A 22,824-nucleotide genomic window follows, 5' to 3' on the forward strand; every position below is an offset into this window, starting at 1 on the left:
GGCTATTTTTTTTTTTTTTTTTTTTGTAGTTTTTGTTTGGCAGGCCCTGGCTGGGTTCAGACCCACTAGCCCCAATGTATGTGGTTGGCTCCATAGCTGCTGAGCTACAGATGTCGAGCCTCTGTAAAATAATTTAAAGAGGTTTATTCTGAGCCAAATTTGAGGACCATAGCCCGGAGCCACGCCCAAGACACCTCGAGCTAGAGGACTTACGTGGGGGAGGTAACAGTTTGGTTTTACACATTTCAGAGAGACAGGAATCACAAGTAAAGTTGTAAATTGAGACATGGAATACATATATTGGTTTGGCTCCAAACCGTGGGACATCTCAGAATAGGGGCCCTCAGGTTGTTTAGGTGACAATTGGCTGAAAGAGTTAGGCTCTAGTAGAGTAGGAGTCAGAGAAAAGGAATGCTAAGTTAAAACGAAGGTCTGTTTTTTAGAGGCGAACTATAGGACAGAGATTCAGGCTCAGGTAGTTTCTTGTGTATATTAAGGACTTACAGGTATGTCTTGCATAGCCTTAGACCTGTTAATGAATCATAGAGGACATCTCTAAGGAAGCAGGGAGACATGATGAAACTTTCCTTAATGGCTAGCAAGCAACTCAGTGTTAGGGGATTCCCCTTGGCCAAGAGGGGGTCCAATTAATCAACCACTGGGAGGGAGCCTTAATATTTTATTTTAGTTCCCAATATATAATTGGAAGTATGCAAAATGTACAAGATTAGTCATTTCTAATCTTTTATTCTTGAAGCAGAATACCTGAGGATTCATCAATCTGGGATCATAACGAATGTTATGTGTTTGATGGGCAGGAAGATAGATAAGGAAATACTAAGGAAACATGAACATAGTCTCCTGACAGAATAAATAATATGGAGGTTCAGAATTGTGTCATTTGTTTATGACAAGGGAGGCACAACAGAACACATGTATTTACTCAATACACATATGGTTCATAAGATATTTCTGGAAAGACACAAGACTGTCAAATACCTTTGGGATGGTGAACTACATGACTAAAGACAGGACTATTTATTGCCTTTTGTAACTTGTATATTTTGAAGCCCCTTCCCCAATTAAACTAATGCATTTAATATATTTTGACAAGTGTCAAAAATGTCATATTTCATATCTTTTTATTAGGATCTTTTTTATAGCTTATGGATTTAAATGATTTATGTAATTTTGGTAATAATTATAGTCAGTTGTAGCCAGTTATTTTACTTGATCAGAAGTTCTAGAATACTTGAACATCTGTTTTAAAATTGAATCCTTTTGTTTTAGGCTCTCCAGCAGAACTGTCTCCTACTACTCTTTCCCCTGTTAATCATAGCCTGGGTAAGTTGCAGATACTTTCTTCCCACCATTTTTGTACTGTATCATTTACTTAATAATACAAGTCTTTTCTGGAAGTTATTTTTCATATTTGTAGGAAAGGGATCTTAATGAATATTAAATAATTGTGGAAATGGTTTAATATATTTTTAAAAGCTTGATATCATGTCTCAGTATTACTAAAAGTTGTCTACTGGCACATATGGGTATAAAAATAATCTTTTTATTTGTTGTAATCATATTGATTCATGGAAAATTTTATAAATTATTATGGCTGGATTTTTGTGAATAAGTTTATGTTATGTCTGTGGCAATAATGTAAGAAGTATATGCATAAATGTATGCAGTATAGAGGGTATATATTTGAGAATGAATGTGTGTATGTACACATGTATGTGTGTGTCTATACAGTCAGCTCCTCTATATGTACATGCAGAAACAATACAACAATAAAAATACAATATAACAAACATTTACATAGTATTTAAATTGTATTAGGTATTTATAAGTAATCAAGAGTTTATATTTAGTGTACATGAGAGGGTATCCATAAGTGTTATGTAAATACGATGCCGTTTTATGTTAAACACGGGATCCTGGAACCAGTCCCCTCCAACAGTGAGGATAACTGTATGTACACTTCTGTAATTTATTTTTGGCCCTCATTTTACCTTGCTACTTCACAATTTCTCTTCAATTCCTACAAAATATATTCTACTGAATTGTCAGGATTTTTTTTGTTCATAATATTTCTTACATGTTTTAGTCAAAATTATGGAAATTGAAAACCTGTGATCCTAGCTTTGCAGTAAAAGGATTCTCTAGATTCCATATTCTATTACTACTTCCATATTTGTGTTTTATTACTTTCTGGTTCTCACATATTACGTAGGTTTTCTGTTTTTGTAGCTAGGGTAATTGAGAATCTCATAGTGAAATAGACAAATGTCAAAAGTATGTCATATTTCGTATTTTATTATGACCATTTTTCTTCTTACGGCTTTTGACTCATTAATCTTTGCTGTAGCTCTGTTCTTGATTTTTATCAAAAATTAGCATTTTAATGCATTTTTAAGAAACCCACAAATGGGGCCAATTGACTGTCTTTGCCTTGGATTGTTTTATATTTGAAGAAGAACTAGACTAAAAGTATTGGTAAGACAAATAATCCTATAGATTATTAATAACATGGGAGATGTTTGAAAAATTGAAAATCTGGTAGGATCTATGGAAACTGAAATTTTGTATCAAAAATATTAAAAATCTGGTATGACTTGTGGAAACTGATAAAAATGTTCTTTCTGTTTCCTGAGCTGTTGCCAGTGTAGGCTGGTGTAGAATTTGTAAAGATGATAGTAGTCAGTGTATTTTTGTCTTGAATTTTTTATACATGTCTGTCTTTTATTATTATTTCCCCCCCGTTTTTTTTGCCTTTTTTTTTTTTTTCAGATTTGCAGCCAGTTACTTACTCAGAACCTGCATTTTGGTGTTCAATAGCGTATTATGAATTAAACCAGAGGGTTGGAGAAACCTTTCATGCATCACAGCCCTCACTCACCGTAGATGGCTTTACAGATCCATCAAATTCAGAGAGGTTTTGCTTAGGTTTACTGTCCAACGTTAACCGAAATGCTACAGTAGAAATGACAAGAAGACATATAGGTATGTTTCATTTTCCCTGTGTGAAAACCAATGCCATAATGCCATATATTCATATTGCGGGCATTAATGTAGTGTGCGAGAGCTGATGTGTAGAAAAGCCAGCATTCTTTCAGTTGGGTACGTGCAGTCACATGTAAGCCCACAGGCCTATTGCTTCTAATAGATCCTGATCATTTTTCAGTCTGTAGACTCTTCAACTTTTATTTGGCACCCTTGATAATAGAAAGACCTTCCCATAAATATGTCTTGAAATAATTTGAATTTGTTGAGTTTATATGAGTTATAAAATTGCCATGTTCACATTTGGGTGTTATAATTTTTATAAATCATTGATTTTTTTTTTTTTGCCAGTTTTTTATATCTTTTGGAGTTCTTCTCCCTCTAGTGAGTTCATATATTAAATCTTCCCATTATTAATCTGAATTGAGATATCAGAACAAGAACTACTATTTAATATAGTTCAAAATATAATTCAGAGTCTCTCTGGTCGTCTCAGCTCTTTTAGCAAGTTCATGAGGTCTAAACTATTTTCATAATGGTGCTATAAGGTGCTGTTTGCCATTTTAACTCTGATTCTTTCATAAGTGTAGAGTGGAGTATTCCAGAGGCTACATGGCATGTGATTTTTGCAAGAGATGAATGTAGATCTGATTTGAGAATCCAGCTCTTTCTGTTAGGCCAGACATTAAGGAGATGTACAAAAATGTGAAACATTGCCACTCTTCTTGGTAATTTTTTTACTTTGGAAATACAGTTGTTTACATAAATGTTTATTTATATAAATATGTAATGGGTTTATTTTGATTTTTAAATGAACTAATACTTTTTTAAATCTCAGTTTTTATATCTAATATGGTAAATTTTCATAATGTAACCATTGTGAAGGAAAACGCTCAGGGATCCTCAGTATTTCTTTTTTAACAGTGAGGTGAAAAGATTTGATAGCTACTAATAATTGAGTGTCATCATCCCCTTAAAGTAATTTCTTCTTTTAACAGTGGTTGCTTTTGTTTTTTATTGTTACTACCCATCTACCCATCATCACCTATGAGAAATGTCGATTATCAGAATGACTTACTTTTGTTTCATGTGGAAGTTAGTTCTAATGACCAGGTGCATAATTGATTGATTAACAATATGACATAATTACAGAACAAAGGTATCAGGTTCTACATTTATCTATTAAATCAGGCTTGTTTGTTGTTTTATTAGTTTCATTTTGCTGTGTAACAAATTACCACACACTCAGTGGCCAGAACAAAACAAATTTATTATCTCTTAATTTCTGTGGGTCATATGTCCCTAACACGGCTGAAATGGAAGTATTGGCTGGGTTGCATTGTCATCTGGAATTTGAGGTCCTCTTTTAAGCTCACATAGTTGTGGCAGAATTCATTTCCTTACAATTGTAGCACTGAGGTCCTTAATAGCATAGTTTTTAAAAGGGCAGATGACTCTAAACCTCTTGATTTTTTTGTTTGTTTGTTTTTCTCTAATTATCTTTTTTCTTAACTTTAGCAGGATCTTTAATGACAGACTATTGTAATGAAGATATGCTTATTCAAACATTAGCTAATCCCTTCAGAATTAACTTAATTTCTTTATTTTAAAATAAGGTATAATTTGCATGAAACTGTTTTACTATCTATATTCATATATTATACTTCATTGTTTAAATACTTTTGATAAGCACGTATTACTTTTAAAAATTAATAAAATTGTTAAAAAATACACTTCAAAAAACAAAATGATACACAGTATTTCAAAGTTAGACTTCAGAAAAACATAACTATGTAAAAGGTCATGGAAATGCTTTATATCATTTTACAATTCCTCCAAGACTTCCAAAAATCACACCAAAGTAGTAAATGTTAATAAACTGATCCTATATGTATTTTGTTTTAGGAAGAGGAGTGCGCTTGTATTACATAGGTGGGGAAGTATTTGCTGAGTGCCTAAGTGATAGTGCAATCTTTGTTCAGAGCCCCAATTGTAATCAGAGATATGGCTGGCACCCTGCAACAGTGTGTAAAATTCCACCAGGTATGGATTCAATAAACCTATCACATCAAATTGCTTAATTTTTCTGGTTGCTAATTTTAGAAATTAGGAGATGATTGCATCTCATATTCTAAAACCTATAGCTCTTTTACAGTCATTTCTTAATGACACTCTTTTTATATAGTTTCTTTTACTTTTTTCAACCATAGGTTGTAATCTGAAGATCTTCAACAATCAGGAATTTGCTGCTCTTCTGGCTCAGTCTGTTAATCAGGGTTTTGAAGCCGTGTATCAACTAACTAGAATGTGCACCATAAGAATGAGTTTTGTGAAAGGGTGGGGAGCAGAATACCGGTATGACATACATGATCCATTCTTATATTTTCACAGTATATTTACATTCTGTTTTACTTTTTGCATCTTGTAAAATTCACTTTTATCTGTACATATCAAGGCAATGGATCTTTATGTAAAATAATGAAAGAAAGTTGAAGGCTTCTAGATTTAAAATTTTATATAGAAGATGATTAAAACATTTACAGGCATATATTTACCATAATGAAGAGATATTTGACCATTTATGTCACTTCATGGAAGGAGAGATGTTTTCATAATTGAAGGCACATGATCTGGTCTAAAAGATCAATAGGATGTTAGTAGTCATAGATGAGGATGGGCAGGGTGGAAAGTGGTAATCCTGACTGTAGAGTAGCAATTTCTGTGGAATGTAGAAAGTAGAGAAAAATGAGGCTGAACAAATAAGTTGAGATGAGTTGAATAAAGTGAAACTTTATTCAGGAGTGGAAGGGGTACTTGCTCATGTGCCCAGGTACTGTGCTATGTTTTAAATGTAGTATCTAAGAATTAATGTTTCTATTATTTTTTTCTCTGTAAGGTTTAAATATATGAAATTGCAATCTTTCTAGGTAACAAATGATTCAAACCAATACATAATTGCAGATAGGCTTAGAAAAGCTTGATAATTTGAGGGATACATGGTAAAGTAGTTGAGTTGGAACTGGAAGACAGTTCTTAATTCTTACCTCTTCTCTAAGGATAGTAGTAACAATTATGTAATTGAGTTTTACAAAAACTAACTTGTCATCAGCAGATAACACAGACTAGGTCATTACTAAATTAAATAATCAATTGGATTCCACATCAAAGAGAGGGAAGACTTCTTTACCATATTAAAGGATAGAACTTAAGTGAAATAGTCTTCAACTCTGATTGCTTATTTACTCACTCCGTGTGCCTGCTTAGGAAACACTCATATGGTATTCTTGCTTCATTCAGCAATTTTGTCCCTTCAGAGTTTATTTGATTTGATTTAGACTTGATTCTCTATGTTAAACAAGTCTTGTGAGGCATCTGACTACTGAGATGGTAAAATTTGAGGTCTACTTGTTGAGTAAGACTTTTATATATTTATATCCTAGAATGAAGACTTGTCAGCTATTTTGTCTAATTTATATTGGTAGAACAATTGATTTTGTGATTTTGCTATGGTTCTCTTTTGATCAGTACCCTTTTGAAATGTGATACCTTTAATGAATGCTAGATGCATTTTTTCAAAACTTTGGACTTCACTCAGTCTGAGTTGATGGTAAAATCAGATTCGCTGGTAATAGCCAATAAGAAGTTTTCAGGTCAAACTTTTTCTTTTCCTTCAAAAGGTTAGAATAAGGCAGAATATGGTAGGAATTAAGATTGAACTACATAGGACAGGGAGAATTCTTTATACAGAGAGTGCCAAAAAAAGTATATGCACATTGTAAGAAATGTTATCAATGTATCTATGTTTTGAAAGTTGGAATGAATTACAGTAGCAATGTATATAGTATGACGTTTACTCAAAAGATGGTGTTAATCAAATGAATTTGACAGAAAATAGCAGAAGCACAGTTGTTTGAGGAATGCAAGACCATTTTGAAGTGTTATTTGAAATTTGAGAATGGTATGGAAGTATAATAATAGAGGCATCAGTGTGCACCATAACCACCAACATAACTAACAATTGCATGCGTTCATGATAAATTTGAGACATATTGTACTCTGTGTGATGTGCACAAAGGAAGATCTAGGAGGTTTCTCAGCGTTGCACAAGGAGTAGTTTGCCATAATCAGAAGTATCTGGAAACTACTTGGAACACCTCTTATAATTGCAGAAGTCAAATGTTTCTTGAGCATTCATCTTTTGTTGTTGGTATATTTTGAGTACTACAATTTTAATACAGTTTTTTCCTTTCTTAAAATGTATATAAATATTTTGACATCCTCTGTATATCTATAGAGAGGTTTTCTGCTAAGGATAGTTTTGGTTTTTTCATTGATAAAAGAGATACTGCTGATCTTCATTCATTGTTGACCCCGCTGCTCTTTAACTCAGAGATAAAATAAAGTCCATAATTGTAAGAAGCAGTAATATACAGTTATGTTTGTTTGTTTTTGAGACAGTCTCATTATGTTGCCCCTGGTAGAGTGCCGTGGCGTCACCCTTCAGAGCAACCTCCTTGGGCTTAAATGATTCCCTTGCCTCAGCCTCCCAAGTAGCTGGGACTACAGGTGCCCCCCTACAATGCCCGACTTTTTTTTTTTTTTTTTTTTTGCTACAGTTGTCATTGTTGTTGGCTGGGTTTGAACCCACCAGCCCCAGTGTACGTTGCTGGTGTCCTAGCTGCTGAGCTACAGGCGCCAAGCTGGTATGTTTTTATAGATATTTGTGGTCACGTACTTTGGATAATCACATAGTTTTTTGTAACACTTACAAATCAAAGTGTCAAATACCTACGTAACTGTGACCTGTGGGTGGCTACCAAGAATTTTTGTCTTCATTAATGCTGAAGCTGAGGAAGTAGACCTAATCATTAGATTTCTTTTCTTTCTTTTTTTTTTTTTTTTTTGAGACAGAGCCTCAAGCTATCCCCCTGGGTAGAGTGCTGTGACATCACAGCTCACAGCAACCTCCAACTCCTGGGCTCAAGAGAGTCTCCTGCCTCAGCCTCCCAAGTAGCTGGGACCACAGGTGCCCGGCTATTTTTTGGTTGCAGCCGTCATTGTTTTGGTGGCCTGGGCTGGATTTGAACCGACAACCTTAGGTGTATGTGGCTGGCGCCTTTGCCACTTGAGCCACAGGCGCCAAGCCTAATCATTAGATTTCTAAAACTAGTTTTCATTTTTTTAATGCCAACATAAGGAAATGTTTGACTTGATTGTCACATAAAATTAGGAAATATAGTAAACAAGGAATTTACATGTACAAAGAGTTTATTTTTAATGGAGAAAGATGTCTTAGTTAAGTATCAGAAGTGAATATACAAGGTAGGGGGATAGACCATGTTTCTGGTACAGCTGTGCCTAAATAAATGTAGTGGCAATCTTCTTATACCTACTGCCTTTCTGCAATCTAGGGAGGGGAAGGTAGCTTTAACATTATTAAGCTATCTACCACAATGCGCATGGGTCATGGAAAATTGGGGGAAAACAGTAGAGAACCTACAGAATTATCCCACTCGGGAGAAGGAGGCACTGCCTGTGTAAATGTCAGTTGGTTGAGGGCTCCTTTTAGGGATGTTAATTTTCTGACACTTCTAGACGGCTACATGTGGGCATGACAATGTACCTAGGCACAGATATTCAGATACTTGCAATTGGAAGTTGGCTAGAGCATATGAAAAATCTGAAGGGTATAGAGAGGCACTGACACTACCTACTACAGAAAGTCACATCCTTAGAAATAGTTCTAAGCTGTATGGTTTGTGTAGCTTAGAGATGAAGAGTAAATAATGAATTTTTCTCATGTTTGAAGGGCTATTACTTTGTAGAAGAAAGCAGGTCTATTAACTTATTTTATATATCAAATAAGACAGAAGTAAAATCAGTGTTTAGAAATGATGAGATAGTGTTGAATATGAATTTCCGGAGGGTAGCCCCATTTGTTGAAGCACTAGAGCTATTTTTTATTAAAAGCCTGAATGATCTTGCTAAAAGAATGTTGTTCACTGGCTTTGGATTTAGTTTGGGTTGAAGTTTGATTTTTGTTCTGATATACTTTTAAATTTGAACCCTGTACCCTTTTAGACTTTGTTTGATATTTGAGTATCAACTGTTCTGTGGTTGATTTAATAAGTAGGGTGACTGTATGTCTCAGTTTGCTTTGGACAGTCCTGGTATACATCTCTTTTCTGGCCTGATTATTAATAGTGCGTACATTGTCTCTCAGAGGTATCCCAGTTGTGGATAGTAGTAAATAATAAGGTCACCTTACTAATTGTAATTTGATGAGAAGTGAATACTTTTGTAGACCTCTTAAAATGAACAAAAAAAATCATGCTTTGAGGATCAACTATTTTTCAAATGATAATCAGGTATCCAGAATTAATAATTATTTCAAAGAAATTAGATTTTTAGTGATACACCTTTTGATTTCATAATCATTTTCTTATATTCTTTTAAACAGAAGGCAGACAGTAACAAGTACACCTTGCTGGATTGAACTTCATCTGAATGGACCGCTACAGTGGTTGGACAAAGTATTAACTCAGATGGGATCCCCTTCAGTGCGTTGCTCAAGCATGTCATAAAGCTTCGTCACCAATCAAATCCCATCAAAAGACTTAATGTAACAGCTCTTCTGTCATAGTATTTGTGTGTGGTCCCCATGGACTGTTTACTATCCAAAAATTCAAGAGAGAAAACAGCACTTGAGGTCTCATCAATTAAAGCACCTTGTGGAATCTGTTTCCTATATTTGAATATTAGATGGGAAAATTAGTGTCTAGAAATACCCTCCCCTAAAGGAGGAGGAGAAGATTTTAAAGACTTAATGATGTCTTGTTGGGCATACAACTGAGTGTCCCAAAGGGTTATTAATAACAGTAGTAGTTATATGTACAGGTAATGTATCATGATCCAGTATCACAGTATTGTGCTGTTTATATACATTTTTAGTTTGCATAAATGAGGTGTGTGTGTGTGTGTGTGCTGCTTCTCAGTCTACGCAAGCCTTTATAAAGTTATAGTACCTGATCTGTTATTCCCACTTCTCCGTTATTTTTGTGTCTTTTTTAATATATAATATATATCAAGATTTTCAAATTATCATTTAGAAGCAAATTTTCCTTGTAGAAAAACTAATTTTTCTGCCTTTTACCAAAAATAAACTCTTGGGGGAAGAAAAATGAATTAACCTTTGAAATCCTTGACCTTAATGTGTTCAGTGGGGCTTACACAGTCATTCTTTGTGTTTTTTTAATTTACTACTAAATGTTATGATAAGGAAACCATATTGAAAATCTTTCTAAGCTTCTTGTCTCCATTCTCAAATTTGTCTTGATGCCAAAATAGTGTAGGATGATATCATCACCAGTAATAGTTGCACTGATACTCCTGGTAACAGTTAATTCTGGAAAGTACAGTACAAATTCATATAGAATAAGACCCTTTGTGTTACACCGAGTTTCAACACGTAATAATTGACTTATATAACCCAGCAGTCTGTTGATCTGTCTTTCCACCTCATAAAAAATACACAGGTGGTAGTATGGTTATTTTCAGGGATATGCTAGAATTTCTTCAGTATATTTGTCCTTTTTTTAAAGCTAATCTATAAATATCCCTTTTTAAAAGGTATTTTTAAATATTTCAACAGCAGACCTGCTCTTCGATTTGAGTAGTTTCATTTGATTTAGTTACCAGATTGTATTATGAAATGGACCTTTTGTAAATGGAATTATTTCTGCAAAATACTTAGAAAAGTAATGCTGAGGTATGATCAGCAGATAAGGGTCATCTCTTTTTAAGGTATGTAGTAATCAGTTTATAAATTGAATGTTATGCTATATAATTATGAATTCATAATTTTAAAAATTTGAGGGAAAGCCATTTTAGCAAGTTCTTTTAGTTTATAATTACCTGCAGTCTGAGCTATTCTTAACTAATCCTGGATATGTGGTTGACCGTATTTTATCCTGTATAGTGTGAGGAGATTCCAGAAGCTCTGTTGGTAGTCCTTTCTGTAGCAAATAGTTATTATGTCTAATGTTGACTCATTGAAGTTTAAACATTTCTTGTCTGCATCTCAGTAGAAATGGAAAATGACTACTCCTGATTCTCTTTTCATAAATTTTCATATTTTTAAAGATAGAGATATCTTTGGTACTTATTCTTGGATATCATATTCACCTGTATCTATAAGTCTTATCTCAATACTTTCAGCATTTGGTTGTTTCTGATCAGATACTCCCCACTTTCTTATATTTGTGTGTGTATGTATGTGTTTGTGTAAATTTGGTATAGTGATTTTTTATTCATTCAACAAATATTTATTGTTCACCTGTTATGTGCCAGGAACTTCGGGTAAAGGTGAACAAGACAGCTACAGTTCCTGCCTTTGCTGAAACAGCAGTTACATTAACCCTTAATCATCTTAGTAGTCTATGAAGGAGATTAACAGGGTACTGTGCTAGAGAATTGAACAAAAGGGATGCTTCGGGTAGGACTTTAAGGAAGACTTCTAAGGAAGTGATACTGAAACTAACACATGTCATTCATTGAAGGAGCAAGCCATGTGAAGAGCCAGGGGAGATAAGCATTCCTGGAGAAGAGAACAGCATCATATACTAAAGGAAAGGCTCATATACTAAAGGAAACTCATGCGTAGGTATTAATGCTTTATACTGAAACCTCTACAAAAATCCCAACTTGAAGATCAGAATGGTTCTATGGTTTATAATACATTGAAGGTGGCCTTATTTTGTGATAGTCTGCTTTGTATCGTTCTCACTAATGTATCTTTCTCCTCAAACTTTTGCTGAAAAAATTTCTCATTTGCACAAGGTCAGTACCACCTAATTTAACAACCCTTTCTTGTACAAACTCTCATCATTGTAGGGACCCTGCTTGTTTCCAGACTTCCTGCTGCCACTATGACTTCTGGTTCCCATCCTGTGATTAGAGTAAATGTCCCAGCTATTACCACTGGATTGCTGAAGATAATAAGTAGAGAGCCTCTGTCCTTTGGAAGTTTTTACTTACTTGAGAACTTCTAGTGATGTTAGGGAATGGTTCTGAGGGTGGAGAACAACTTCCCAAGTGACAGAAAGTTCTGACAGTTACTCTTGCATTGATAAGTTAAATGAAGCAGTACCTACTATGACATTTAAATAGTGGAGCACATCTTTACAATTCCGATGTGATTTTTCTGTAAAATAAGAAACTGAGACTCTTTGGAAATACGTGTTGTACTGAGCAGTTGTACTTGTTGAGTGGTTGACTCTTCTTGGTGGTGATTACGTTTGTGTGAATATTTTTAATGCTTTTGAATGAGACATTGATTTTTGCATTTTAACTACTGTGGCCTAATGTTTTATTGATCCCGTAACCCCCTTCTAAGTGTGGGGGTTTTTTTCTTTCTTTTAAATGGTAGGGTCTCTGCTTTGTTGAATTTTGTTGTTATTAAAGTGACGACGTTATTGAGAATTTATCCTCCACAGTACTGGCAGTTTTCTCAAACAACCGGAGAACTTAATGACTGCTTTCTCTCACATTTCTAGGATGAGTGGTCATGGGGCTAGCTTGGGGGCTTGGAGACTGGTGAAGTTTCCACTGTCTTTGATCTAACCAGTGTCAGCTTTATTTTTTATTCTGTATTAAAGTTCTTCATGAGATTTCTTCTGGAGAAAAAAGCGTTCCGTTGGTTTCTTAAAAAAAAAAAAAAGTTTTAAAAGCCTTTATTAATCACTGGTTAAGATTAGAAAATGTAACTGGATTTAGACCAGTCTTCTAGAATACCACTGATTGTGCTCTTTTCATTCTATTTTGAAGAAGCTTTCCTGCTTGGGTTTGAACAATTCCCATTATATACTGATAATATATTATGATATACATTCAGTCAAGAAACATTGGTTGATACTGTTGTTTTTCCCAGCCGTTGTGATAAGTGTTAAATAATGAAAAGATGAGTTAGGATATGGTCCTAACCATCAAACTGCTTGGTCTTGAGGTTACTTTCTTTCTCAAGGCCTGGCTCTTTGCCAGAAGGAAATCTGCCTAATTTTTCTTGAAAGCTAAATATTCATATTTTGATTGTATTTAGTTATAATTTTTACCTTAAACTATATTCAAGTTTGCTTAATTCACCTGTCTTTTAAACATCAGATTTTTCCCCTTTGTTAAAAGTTATTTTGATTCACTTTATTTGTGCCTTTATTGTCAGTTTCAAGACTAAGACTCTCAAGGTGAAAAACAACCTAGTGTCTTGCTAGTTGGAATCAAATAAAAGAGAATATATACCCAGTTGGTTTCTCTATCTCTTCCTAAAGCTGTCCATTATATATCCTTAAGATCCTTCTTTTTTTTTTTTTTTAACTAAATGCCTTGAGTGTTGATTCAATATTAGGCACCCTCCTACTGTGAGAGTAGAAGAGGTTGGCATATAAAGTAACAGAAGACAATCATCACTGTACTTAAAGTCTGTCTTCATGTAGAATCTTTGCTTAAAGTGAACATTCTAATTTCTCAGTTTGCCTCATCTCCATGCCAACCCCTTTGCCCCCACAAGTATGTGATAACTAAGTAATCTGTGGACATGAACAACAAGTGATGTTTTCTCTTACTCTGATCTAGGACATTGATGTTTAGACATACCAAACATTTTGATTCTATTCATCAACTTCAGTTTTATTCTTCCCTCTTTCTCCTTACAGCATGTATACAGCTGGTACTTGCTGGTTGAATTTTGTTCTGTCAGCCGTGTTTTATCTGCATATATCAGAATGTTTCTCTCCTATGCAATTATAAACCAAAAAATAGAGGGTGCTTTTCATACCGAGTCCTAATTTCTTCACCATGAAGATTAATGTGTTCAAATTGGTCAATCACTTAGATCCTAAAAATGGCTTGGAAATTCTTTCCAGTTAAATGTCTTTGTGACTGGCAACTGACATAAAGTATCAGACTCTATTTTAATTTACATTTGAGATTGCTAACTTTTCTGGCAGTTGCAGCCAGTGTTTTCCCTATACCAGCCTTGTTTCCATCTTGGGGCATATTGAATTGTTACAGCATGTATTTAGTACAATCAGGAGCAATGATGATATTATGTGGTCTCCAGAGGTAGGTAGAAGGTAGTAAGTTCCTTTTATATTTTCCTTTTCAAATTTTCACTAATATTTTTTTTGTTTAAGTTTTGTATGTGGGAATTGAGGGACAAATTATTTCTTGGAGTAAAATTCCTGTTTTGAGCCTCACAACCAGGAAATATGAGCTATACTGAATAGCTTCATGATAGCCTTTCTGATACGATCTTGTCTCCTGTGTTCATATAATTTCTTGAGTAGGAGCTGTTTTATCTTGGATATCATAGCTAATTATATATATAGCAGAACTGCCTCAATCTTTGTAGTAGGAAATAAAGTATATAACATATATGTATGAATTTGTATGTATATATATATACACACACACACACACTCAGAAAAACTAACAGTTGAGATCATTTTAACAGTATTAAATGATTCCATTGTTTAAACTCAATTTCAGTAAAAAGTTCTTAATTTGCTTACAGACATTTTCCTTTCATGGACACACCGTCAGAGTAGGTTTTTGTTTTGTTTTGTTTTTAATTCTGCCAGAGTCCTAATTTGGCAGTTCAGTTGGTATGCCAATTTTAGGCAACTTGACAATTAAGAATCATGGAATTCAATTAACATCAAATAAAGCTCTGCCATATATCTCGTCACTAAATTATTATATATCCAACTATTTCTTTCTGGAATATACTAACTTAGGGTTGACTTTTCTGCTTTTTAAAAAATTAGTATTAGATTAAATTAAAATTTTAATATTAGATTGTTCCCTCCTTAATTCTTCGTCCCTTAATGTGAGGTTACTGCTTAAGTTACCCAGGGATGTACCACCACAAGGTCAAGTTTTCCTGTATCTTTTTATACCCTGAAGGGGTATAAAATCAGAACTGATTTTCTTATCTGTGTTCAATAGAATTGGATTTTCTAAGGTTCCTTGGGCCATTCTTGACCCATAGGAGAACTGGCCAGAGCATATTAACCTAAGTTAACTTCATTGTCAATTGGTTTGCTGCCACGAGATCCATAGTGAGCAAAAAAATTCACCCTTGCGAGGAACGTGACATTCTCCTATCTTCCAAAAAAATAAGAGCCCTTAGTTTCTCTAAAATTCCCAGTGTGCTCTTCTGCGTGGAGGGTAAGGATAAAGATTTACTTTCTTATCTCTAATTAAAGGTGATAATTTATTGAAAAGTTAGATCTATAATATATTGATTTTAGGATAAGAATGAAGTTTTAGAATTACAAAAACACTTAGATATTATCTATTTTCCATTTCATAATTAACAGTTCTCCTTTTTCCCTATGGCTTTAAAGTTTTTGGCTATTTTACAATGTTAGTCACTAGGTAACTTGGCATATTTCTAGTTCTATATTAAGTTCTACCCTTTACAGTGCTGTATCATAAAGTTGGTTCTCAGCATTTGTCTATAGGAATAGAAATCATACTAAAGACTCTGTTTTTCCAATAAGATTTTCCTTTTTTCAGTAAGTCCCTGGGAAAATAACTATTTGCCATTGTTATTATTCACATTCTTGGATTGTTAAGCTGAAAAAAAAAATTGATGAGAAACAGTAGGGTACTTTTCTGGTGAATATGTACCCACCATAAGAATGTGGTCATTTGTTGATTTATGTAACTAATATACACGCAGATTGGTTAAAATTGTGAGAAATAATTACCACATATGTAACAAGTAGGTAACATACATGAATTTTGAGTTATTGAGGGTTTTTTTTTATTTTTTGAAAACTCTATTTCTTGGCTAAATGCAGAACCCAAATTGTTATTTTCTTAGACCAGCTTTACCTCAGACTTCATTTTTGGTTTTTGACCCTGACTGTTAAATCATAAATATTTGTATCTTTTTATTAGTGATAGTGAAGTTGTGACACTAACCATTTTATACAAAAGAGTAAAGCAAGAAAAACTATGAGATTAAGGTGGAAGCAGTTCTGTAGTTGTTAAACCAGATTACAGCACTGTAGGCAAAATAAAAATGTTCATATCTGAGAATATTCTTTTTGCCATCTTTTCCCAAGGCCAGACCTTCTGGTGGAACACAGTTAAAAGTAACAGTCTGAGCCTTTGTAATCTGCGGGAAATATCTTCAGTTGGCAGTCTTCTTTTCAATATGTGATGCAAGAATGTGGGAAATAGTTGGCATAGAATGTGTTCACCTAAAAAAAGAATGTAAAAAGACCTACAAAACTGGATTAATCTCAAAAAGATACAGTAAAATACTATATAACTGGACAAAGCCAGAAAAACCTTTACAAGATTTGTCTGAAAATGATTAAAAGAGTGAATTTTCACAAACTCACTAATTTGCTGAATTATTACCAACTATTCTTAAAGTTACCACTATTAAATAAGCTATTTGTGGACTTCCTAGCCTTTGAGCAAGCTTGGAGGAACTATTAGCAAAGTGACCTAAAATATTTTGGGGGCTAATGTCCTTATGTTCTTGAAAATTCTTCTTTCCTCTCCCAGTATTTAGGGACAAGTGAGTAGTATTCTAAGGGTGGGCAACTGCCCTGGGGTGCGTGGGACTGAGGGGGTCTCTGGATGGAGAATTTTCATTGCTAAACTGAGGTGAGTCCCAGGCACACCAGGAAGAGCTGACCACTTGAGGTATTCTTGTGATTTGCCCTTACTCCCTTGTGTCGTCATGAGGCAGCTGAACTTAGTGGTAATATAGCTGTCAACATTTTTGATACTGGGATATGCGTCCTCCGATCACATATTACTGTGGGTGGAGCATGACATTTATGACAAATAATATTTGTAAGTACTATTTGTGGTGGTGAGACTAACAGTGATCCAGCAAAGGTAACTGATGATTTAATGGAACAGAGATGAGACAACTAGATAGCTAAATTCTTCTGAACTTATATATAGATTTATGTGTCCTCATGTGTCCTTATGGGGTTAAGTTTAATCTGAAATTTAAGATTTGTTCACAGTAAAAGAAAAATGAATGTGATTGTGGATTTCTTTTTTTATGAGAGAAAAGATGGCCTTTGATGCTCTGGCCTATACTGCATTTCTCTGTCCTGTTCTAGAAGCCAGAATATGGTATTATATTTCTTTTGGTAACCATTGTATTGAAATTATCAAATCAATCAGCCAATGTCAAGTGAAAGAACTGGGTGTCCTGATACAGACGGAGCAGTTGCTCTCAATTCTTAGCTTCCTACTCCCAAGGTGCTCACCAGCTAAAACTCTGAACATGTGAGGTGAGATTTTTCTAATATGGCATTAACTTTGTAATGCAATATGATGGATGCAGACTCTGTTGTTGTTTCCCTCTGGTAGTCCTCAGTGGCTGCATCCTCTGTGCACTGTGATGGAGATGTTAAATGTGTTCTTTGTAAGCTTTCATTCTATGATTGTCAAAAGTATGATGTGGTTCTTTTTATTAAACAATGAGCTGAGGCTTTATTACAGCTGGTTTTCAAGTTAAAATTGTTGAATACTGATTTCCTTTCCCCACCCACACCAAGTATTTTAGTCTATTTAAAGCACACACATACGCATACAAAATTATGCTTGAGGAAACATAGCTTTACGTGTCCTGTGATTTCTGGTCAAATTACACATATATATATATGCACACACACGCATATTTGTGTGCATCTGTATGTCCTTTCACTTTTTACCTTGTTTACTTTCTACCTCTGTTAAACAGTACTATCACCATTGAAAGGTAGCTGTTCTTCCTAATATTAAAAAAAGCCACTTGAGTTGTTTACTATGTCAAATGGGGGCATAACTGTTTTAGTTCATTTCCATTTAAATTGATTTTTTTTCAGAGGAGATTATCTTTAATTTTTTTAATTTAGTGTTATGTAAAAAGGTACTGCTTAACCTATCTTTAAGGTTAGACCAGCTTTACCTCAGACTTCATAGACACATGCACTACATAGTGATGGTTGTGTACTTCAGAGATTTCTTATGTCAATTTGGTGATTTAATACATAAGATCTTCTCTGTAAACAAAAATTAGAAGGGGACAAGTTTACTCATGAAATATACTTTAGTCTTCATTGAAAAATATAAATTAGATTAAGACATAAAATTGGAGAAACTTTTTAGAACGGGCAGACTTTTTTCTCAAACAATTTTAAACATGCCCTAGCATGGCTGGGCATGGTGGCTCATACCTATAATCCCAATGCTGTGAGAGGTCAAGGCTGGAGGATTGCCTGAGCTCAGGAGTTGGAGACCAGCCTGAGCAAAGTGAGACCCTGTCTCTACTAAAAATAGAAAAACTAGCTGGGTATTGTGGCAGGCCGCCTGTCATCCTAGCTATCAGGAGGCTGAGACAAGGATTGCTTAAGCCCAAGAGTTTGGGGTTTCTGTGAGATACGATCCATAGCATGCTACTTTGGGCAACTGAGACTCTTATGTTAAAAAAAAAAAATACACATGATTTATGATTTAGGATGAAACAAAAAGTGAACTCAGAAGCTAAAATACACTATCTTGGTTGGCAATGAACAGGCCAGGACTAGCATAATTATATCAACAGTTTTTTATTGGTAAACTTTTTATTTTAAGGCAAGAATGTCACTTGGCATATTAGGAAAAAGCTTAAGCAAGTTTACTAAAATTGTTACAATATTCAGCAATGTAGTCAATCTTAAAGGAACTTTCCAACATTGATCTACAGCATTCCTTTAGTTGACAAATGACTAAAGGAGCCCCTTCTGTCACCTCACACACTGGAACACTTCCTGTTGGTTAACCTGCTGTTACCACACTGGTTTATCTGCACCAGGAAAATTTTATAATGGCCCTGGTGTCCATGATTGCATGTGCTCATCAAGTTGCCTGAAGAGTTTGAGAGAAGTATTAAAGTATATGGGCTATCTCCCCACTCAGCATGAATGGAGTTTTGAGGTAGGGATTTGCTGGTTTTTACAAAATGTCTTCAATAGATGTGTTGTCTGCTTCTGAACCTTTCTTAGTGCTATGTGGTAATAAGATTACTTTAAAAGTTTTAAAGTAGTTCAGGAAAGAGATGTAATCACAGAGGAAAGGACAAGATGCTTCTGAACAATATTGTCCAGGAAGAAGATGAAGTATGTTCAATGACAAATTCAATTTGGAGAGATGGAGAAGACTTTGGAAGGAAGTCAAAATGAGGTTTTGGAACAGAACTCATGTTTGTGTATCTGAATATGCATGAAAACTGGACAAAATTACTGAGCTATTGCCATACATGGTGGGTAGAAAATTGATAACAGACTTAATAGATGCTACTGTGAAGCCTACATGTAGTAACAAGAGTCTAAATAGCTTGGAGTTAAAAAGCTATAGGTATCTGTGTTAGGTTTCATAGTCTACACTGAAGTTTATTGCTGAGCAGTCAGTTTGAGATAATGGTTCTAAGGACACCAGCCATAACCCAGCCAAGGATGGGCTATGGGTACAGGGGTGGAAAAGTCAAATACACACCAATAGCTTTGTGTATATGTTATTTTGCTCCCAGCTGAAGATAGCTCATCTAGAGAACCTACTGAAATCTTAGCAGAATTTTGTATATATGTGCATTTTCTGTTAAGTATCAAATCAAGAGGCCTTAACCACTGCCCAATAGCTATTATCCATTGAGACCATGTGTCTTGAATTTAAGCTAGAAATTCACATATTGATTTTAAATCTTATTTTTTTCACAAGAGATTTTATTTCTAAACTATATTGACTTATTATCACAGGCACGCTATGTATTAAAATACAAGTGCGTGTAAATAAGATTTTAATATAAGTGATGATCCACTTTTCAATACTTGTTGAAAAGTCTGTGAGGGTTATAGTGGAAAAAATGAAAATTTAACCCTAACATACCATCTGGAATAAAAGGATTTTATAGGAATATCTAGGTTGCCCTTTTCTACTGAAGAAAGATTAGTGTCTTTGTTTTACCCAGGAACCACAGCTACTGCATTCCAACTTTTAAATCAAGGCCTTGAATAATAGCCTTTTAAAAACAAACATAGGTCAATCATGAGTACATTTTTTTTACGGAATTGCATTTTATAGGGATAATTGAATACTTTAATTTGTAACAGAATTAGTGGCTTACAGACAACTACATTCTTATGCTCTGATATTAAAGGGGGAATTTGCTGCTATAAGTTACGTGCATAAAAGAAGAGGAAAAGGAAAATTCAAATTTTTAATTCTAAAATGAAAACCAGTAAATGTTGTACTCTTTAAGTTTTAGCTAAAACATTATTTTCTGTCCTTTATCATTTCAGTATCTAGGCACTTAAATGTAAGTTAAAAACTAAATTTTCGGATTCAAGTTCTAATGGTTTCTATATAGCATATCAATTGGTATGCTTTTTATTTGTCAAAATTTCAATTTCTTTTTGTGCCCTTCTTCCCCTTTTGTTCTAGTCTGTTCTTAACCTCCTTCAATTAAAGAAATTCCTAAAATACTGCCTTATCTTAATTAATTGGTTTTGTTTTCAGAATAGAAATTAGAAAAGGGAAAACTGTCTAAGAATCTGGCTTGTTTATATCACACTCTTGAAAAGATGACCTTAAAAGTGGGCATACATACATACTTTATGTATCTACTCTTCCCCAATTACCATTGTTTAAGGGAAAATGTTTTGATTTTTTTTTTTTCCTAACCAACATTGCCACCAAGGAATAACTAATCTTGTCTGGAAAGGGATATTGATTATAAAATACTCTGTAAGATTAACCTATGCAATGGGTGATTGATAGAAATTAGCCTTTTTGGTTATTTGGTTATTTTTCTCAACTGGAATAGCAGTATCGTAAGGCCATTGAACCAAGAATTCTGAAGATGGAAGGCTTGAAATTGTCCTATAGTGGTCAGATATTTCAATTATCTTGAATAATATAATAAAAACTCAGTTGCCTTCTGTGAGCAAATTTACTTAGTCTTCAATGACATGGATCCAAGTAACATACTGTAGTTTTAAACCTTGGTTATCATTTCTGGTATAATAGAACATGGAGTTGTATTCAGAGGTCTGAGGCTTTGACCCTCATTGTTCTAATTTATGTTGCATTAGATGAATCATTTTATCACTCTGCCACAAAGTCCCTTATTTGCTCAAATTTTCCAAAATGATGAAATTAATTTTCAGTGTAGTTACGAGGATTAAATGAGAACACTAAAGTGAGCATTTAGCCAAAATTGGCTGCTCGGTATTATGACAATCTACAGCAGGGGTCCTCAAACTTTTTAAACGGGGCCAGTTCACTGTCCCGCAGACCATTGGAGGGCCAGACTGTGGGCCCCAGGATGAATCAGCTGCTAAGCAGGACAGGCAGTGGTGGCAAAAGTACATGGCGGGCTGGATAAATGTCCTAGGTGGACTGCAGTTCAAGGATGCCTGATCTACAGTCTACAGAGTATCATATGGTAACTGTGAAGGTTAACCAACTAATCTTTTTTCCAGAAGAATTCCAAGTGAGGGCGTCAAGCTCTGAAATATCAAATAAATTAAAATCTATTTGCATTGCCACAAAAGTAATTAATGGCAGACATATACACATCCCTCTAGTCATAAACATTCAGTTTATGAGTTAGTGATTTGGGGGTGGCTCTGGGAACAGTTCTAGTCTTACCTGGCTCATGGGGCAATTGGCCCCTACTAGACAGACTTGGCATTTTTCTACATGCTCCAAGTTTTTCATCAGACTAGCCTGGGCATACTTTTCTTAAAGGTGGCAGAAAGCAACAGCAAACCAATCCCACAAGTCCCATTCAAGAGTCTGCGTATTTCCTGCTGACCAGTGTCCACCAGAAGCAAGCTAGGCACAGAGTGGAAAGACACTACAAGGTTTTTAGGCAAAGAGAAAAGGACACAAGCAGGGATGAAGATTTGGGTCCCTAAACGCTGTCCATCTACCACATCTTGCTTTATGTTTGTCAAATAGGTTACTGTACTAGTTAAGGCTGCAAAGAGTGAAAAATGTGGAGAAGCTATTCCTTAATAAGAGTAGCCTGTTTGGTGCAAGCATTAAGTGGAAGCCTTAGTTAAAAGAACGCAAGTTAAAAGAAAGGGAACCTCTGCCTACAGGTTCATTATTGCTGTTGCTTCTAGCCATTATTGTATGACTGAGAGTACTCTATAAAGCGTGGCTGTACAGAGCTAGAAGGGTACACCTCATATATGAGATAGAAGGAATCATTCAATTCAAAGATAACCTTTTCCCTTAATGATGAACATTTACATTCATTAATGCCATTCCCAAAACCTTTCTGGGACTTTGTAAATGCAAAAATGATAACCTACCTTTATGGTGGCCATTTATAGAAGCATGGAGTGCTTTAGGAAGCTTTTCTAGTAATGCTTTAAATTTGATTGACTGAAGAAGCTATATCTGAACTCTTGCAATTGAATTTTTTTAAAGACAACAATTTGTCTACGTTCTGTTTCTATATTACCAGCATAAAAATTGCCTAGTCCTTTCTGCTACTGAGGGAATCTTGAAATAAGCTCTTTGGTGATGACAGCTGTACTTGGTAGCCCTAGAAAGTGTAGTCAACTTTTATGAAACTGTTTTTAATCCGTTTTATGTTACTATCACAGAATACCTAAAGCTGGGTAATTTATATTTTAAAAGAGGCTTATTTTGCTCATGGTTCTGCAGACTAGGAAGTTCAAGGGCAGTTTTGTGCTGCATCATAACATGGTGGAGAATGACAGAGGGAAAGCAGATACGTGCAAACGGGAAGAGGAA

The 22,824-nt window shown here is 34.7% G+C and overlaps 1 protein-coding gene across 1 annotated transcript in view; it reads left to right on the plus strand.

The window, feature by feature from the left end:
* The window catches only part of SMAD2 (SMAD family member 2), a 56,621-nt gene extending 45,480 nt beyond the window's left edge, over nucleotides 1–11,141 (plus strand). The window contains exons 7-10 of the mRNA XM_003784715.3: nucleotides 2,791–3,003; nucleotides 4,909–5,046; nucleotides 5,214–5,358; nucleotides 9,464–11,141. Of these exons, the coding sequence (XP_003784763.1) occupies nucleotides 2,791–3,003; nucleotides 4,909–5,046; nucleotides 5,214–5,358; nucleotides 9,464–9,587 (620 nt within the window). The 3' untranslated portion in view covers nucleotides 9,588–11,141. The remainder of the gene's footprint in view (nucleotides 1–2,790; nucleotides 3,004–4,908; nucleotides 5,047–5,213; nucleotides 5,359–9,463) is intronic.
* The last annotated feature ends 11,683 nt before the right edge of the window (nucleotides 11,142–22,824 follow it).

This window comes from Otolemur garnettii, unplaced genomic scaffold (assembly GCF_000181295.1).
Source record: "Otolemur garnettii isolate 467f Iridium unplaced genomic scaffold, OtoGar3 scaffold00012, whole genome shotgun sequence".
Taxonomy (NCBI): Eukaryota; Metazoa; Chordata; class Mammalia; order Primates; family Galagidae; genus Otolemur; species Otolemur garnettii.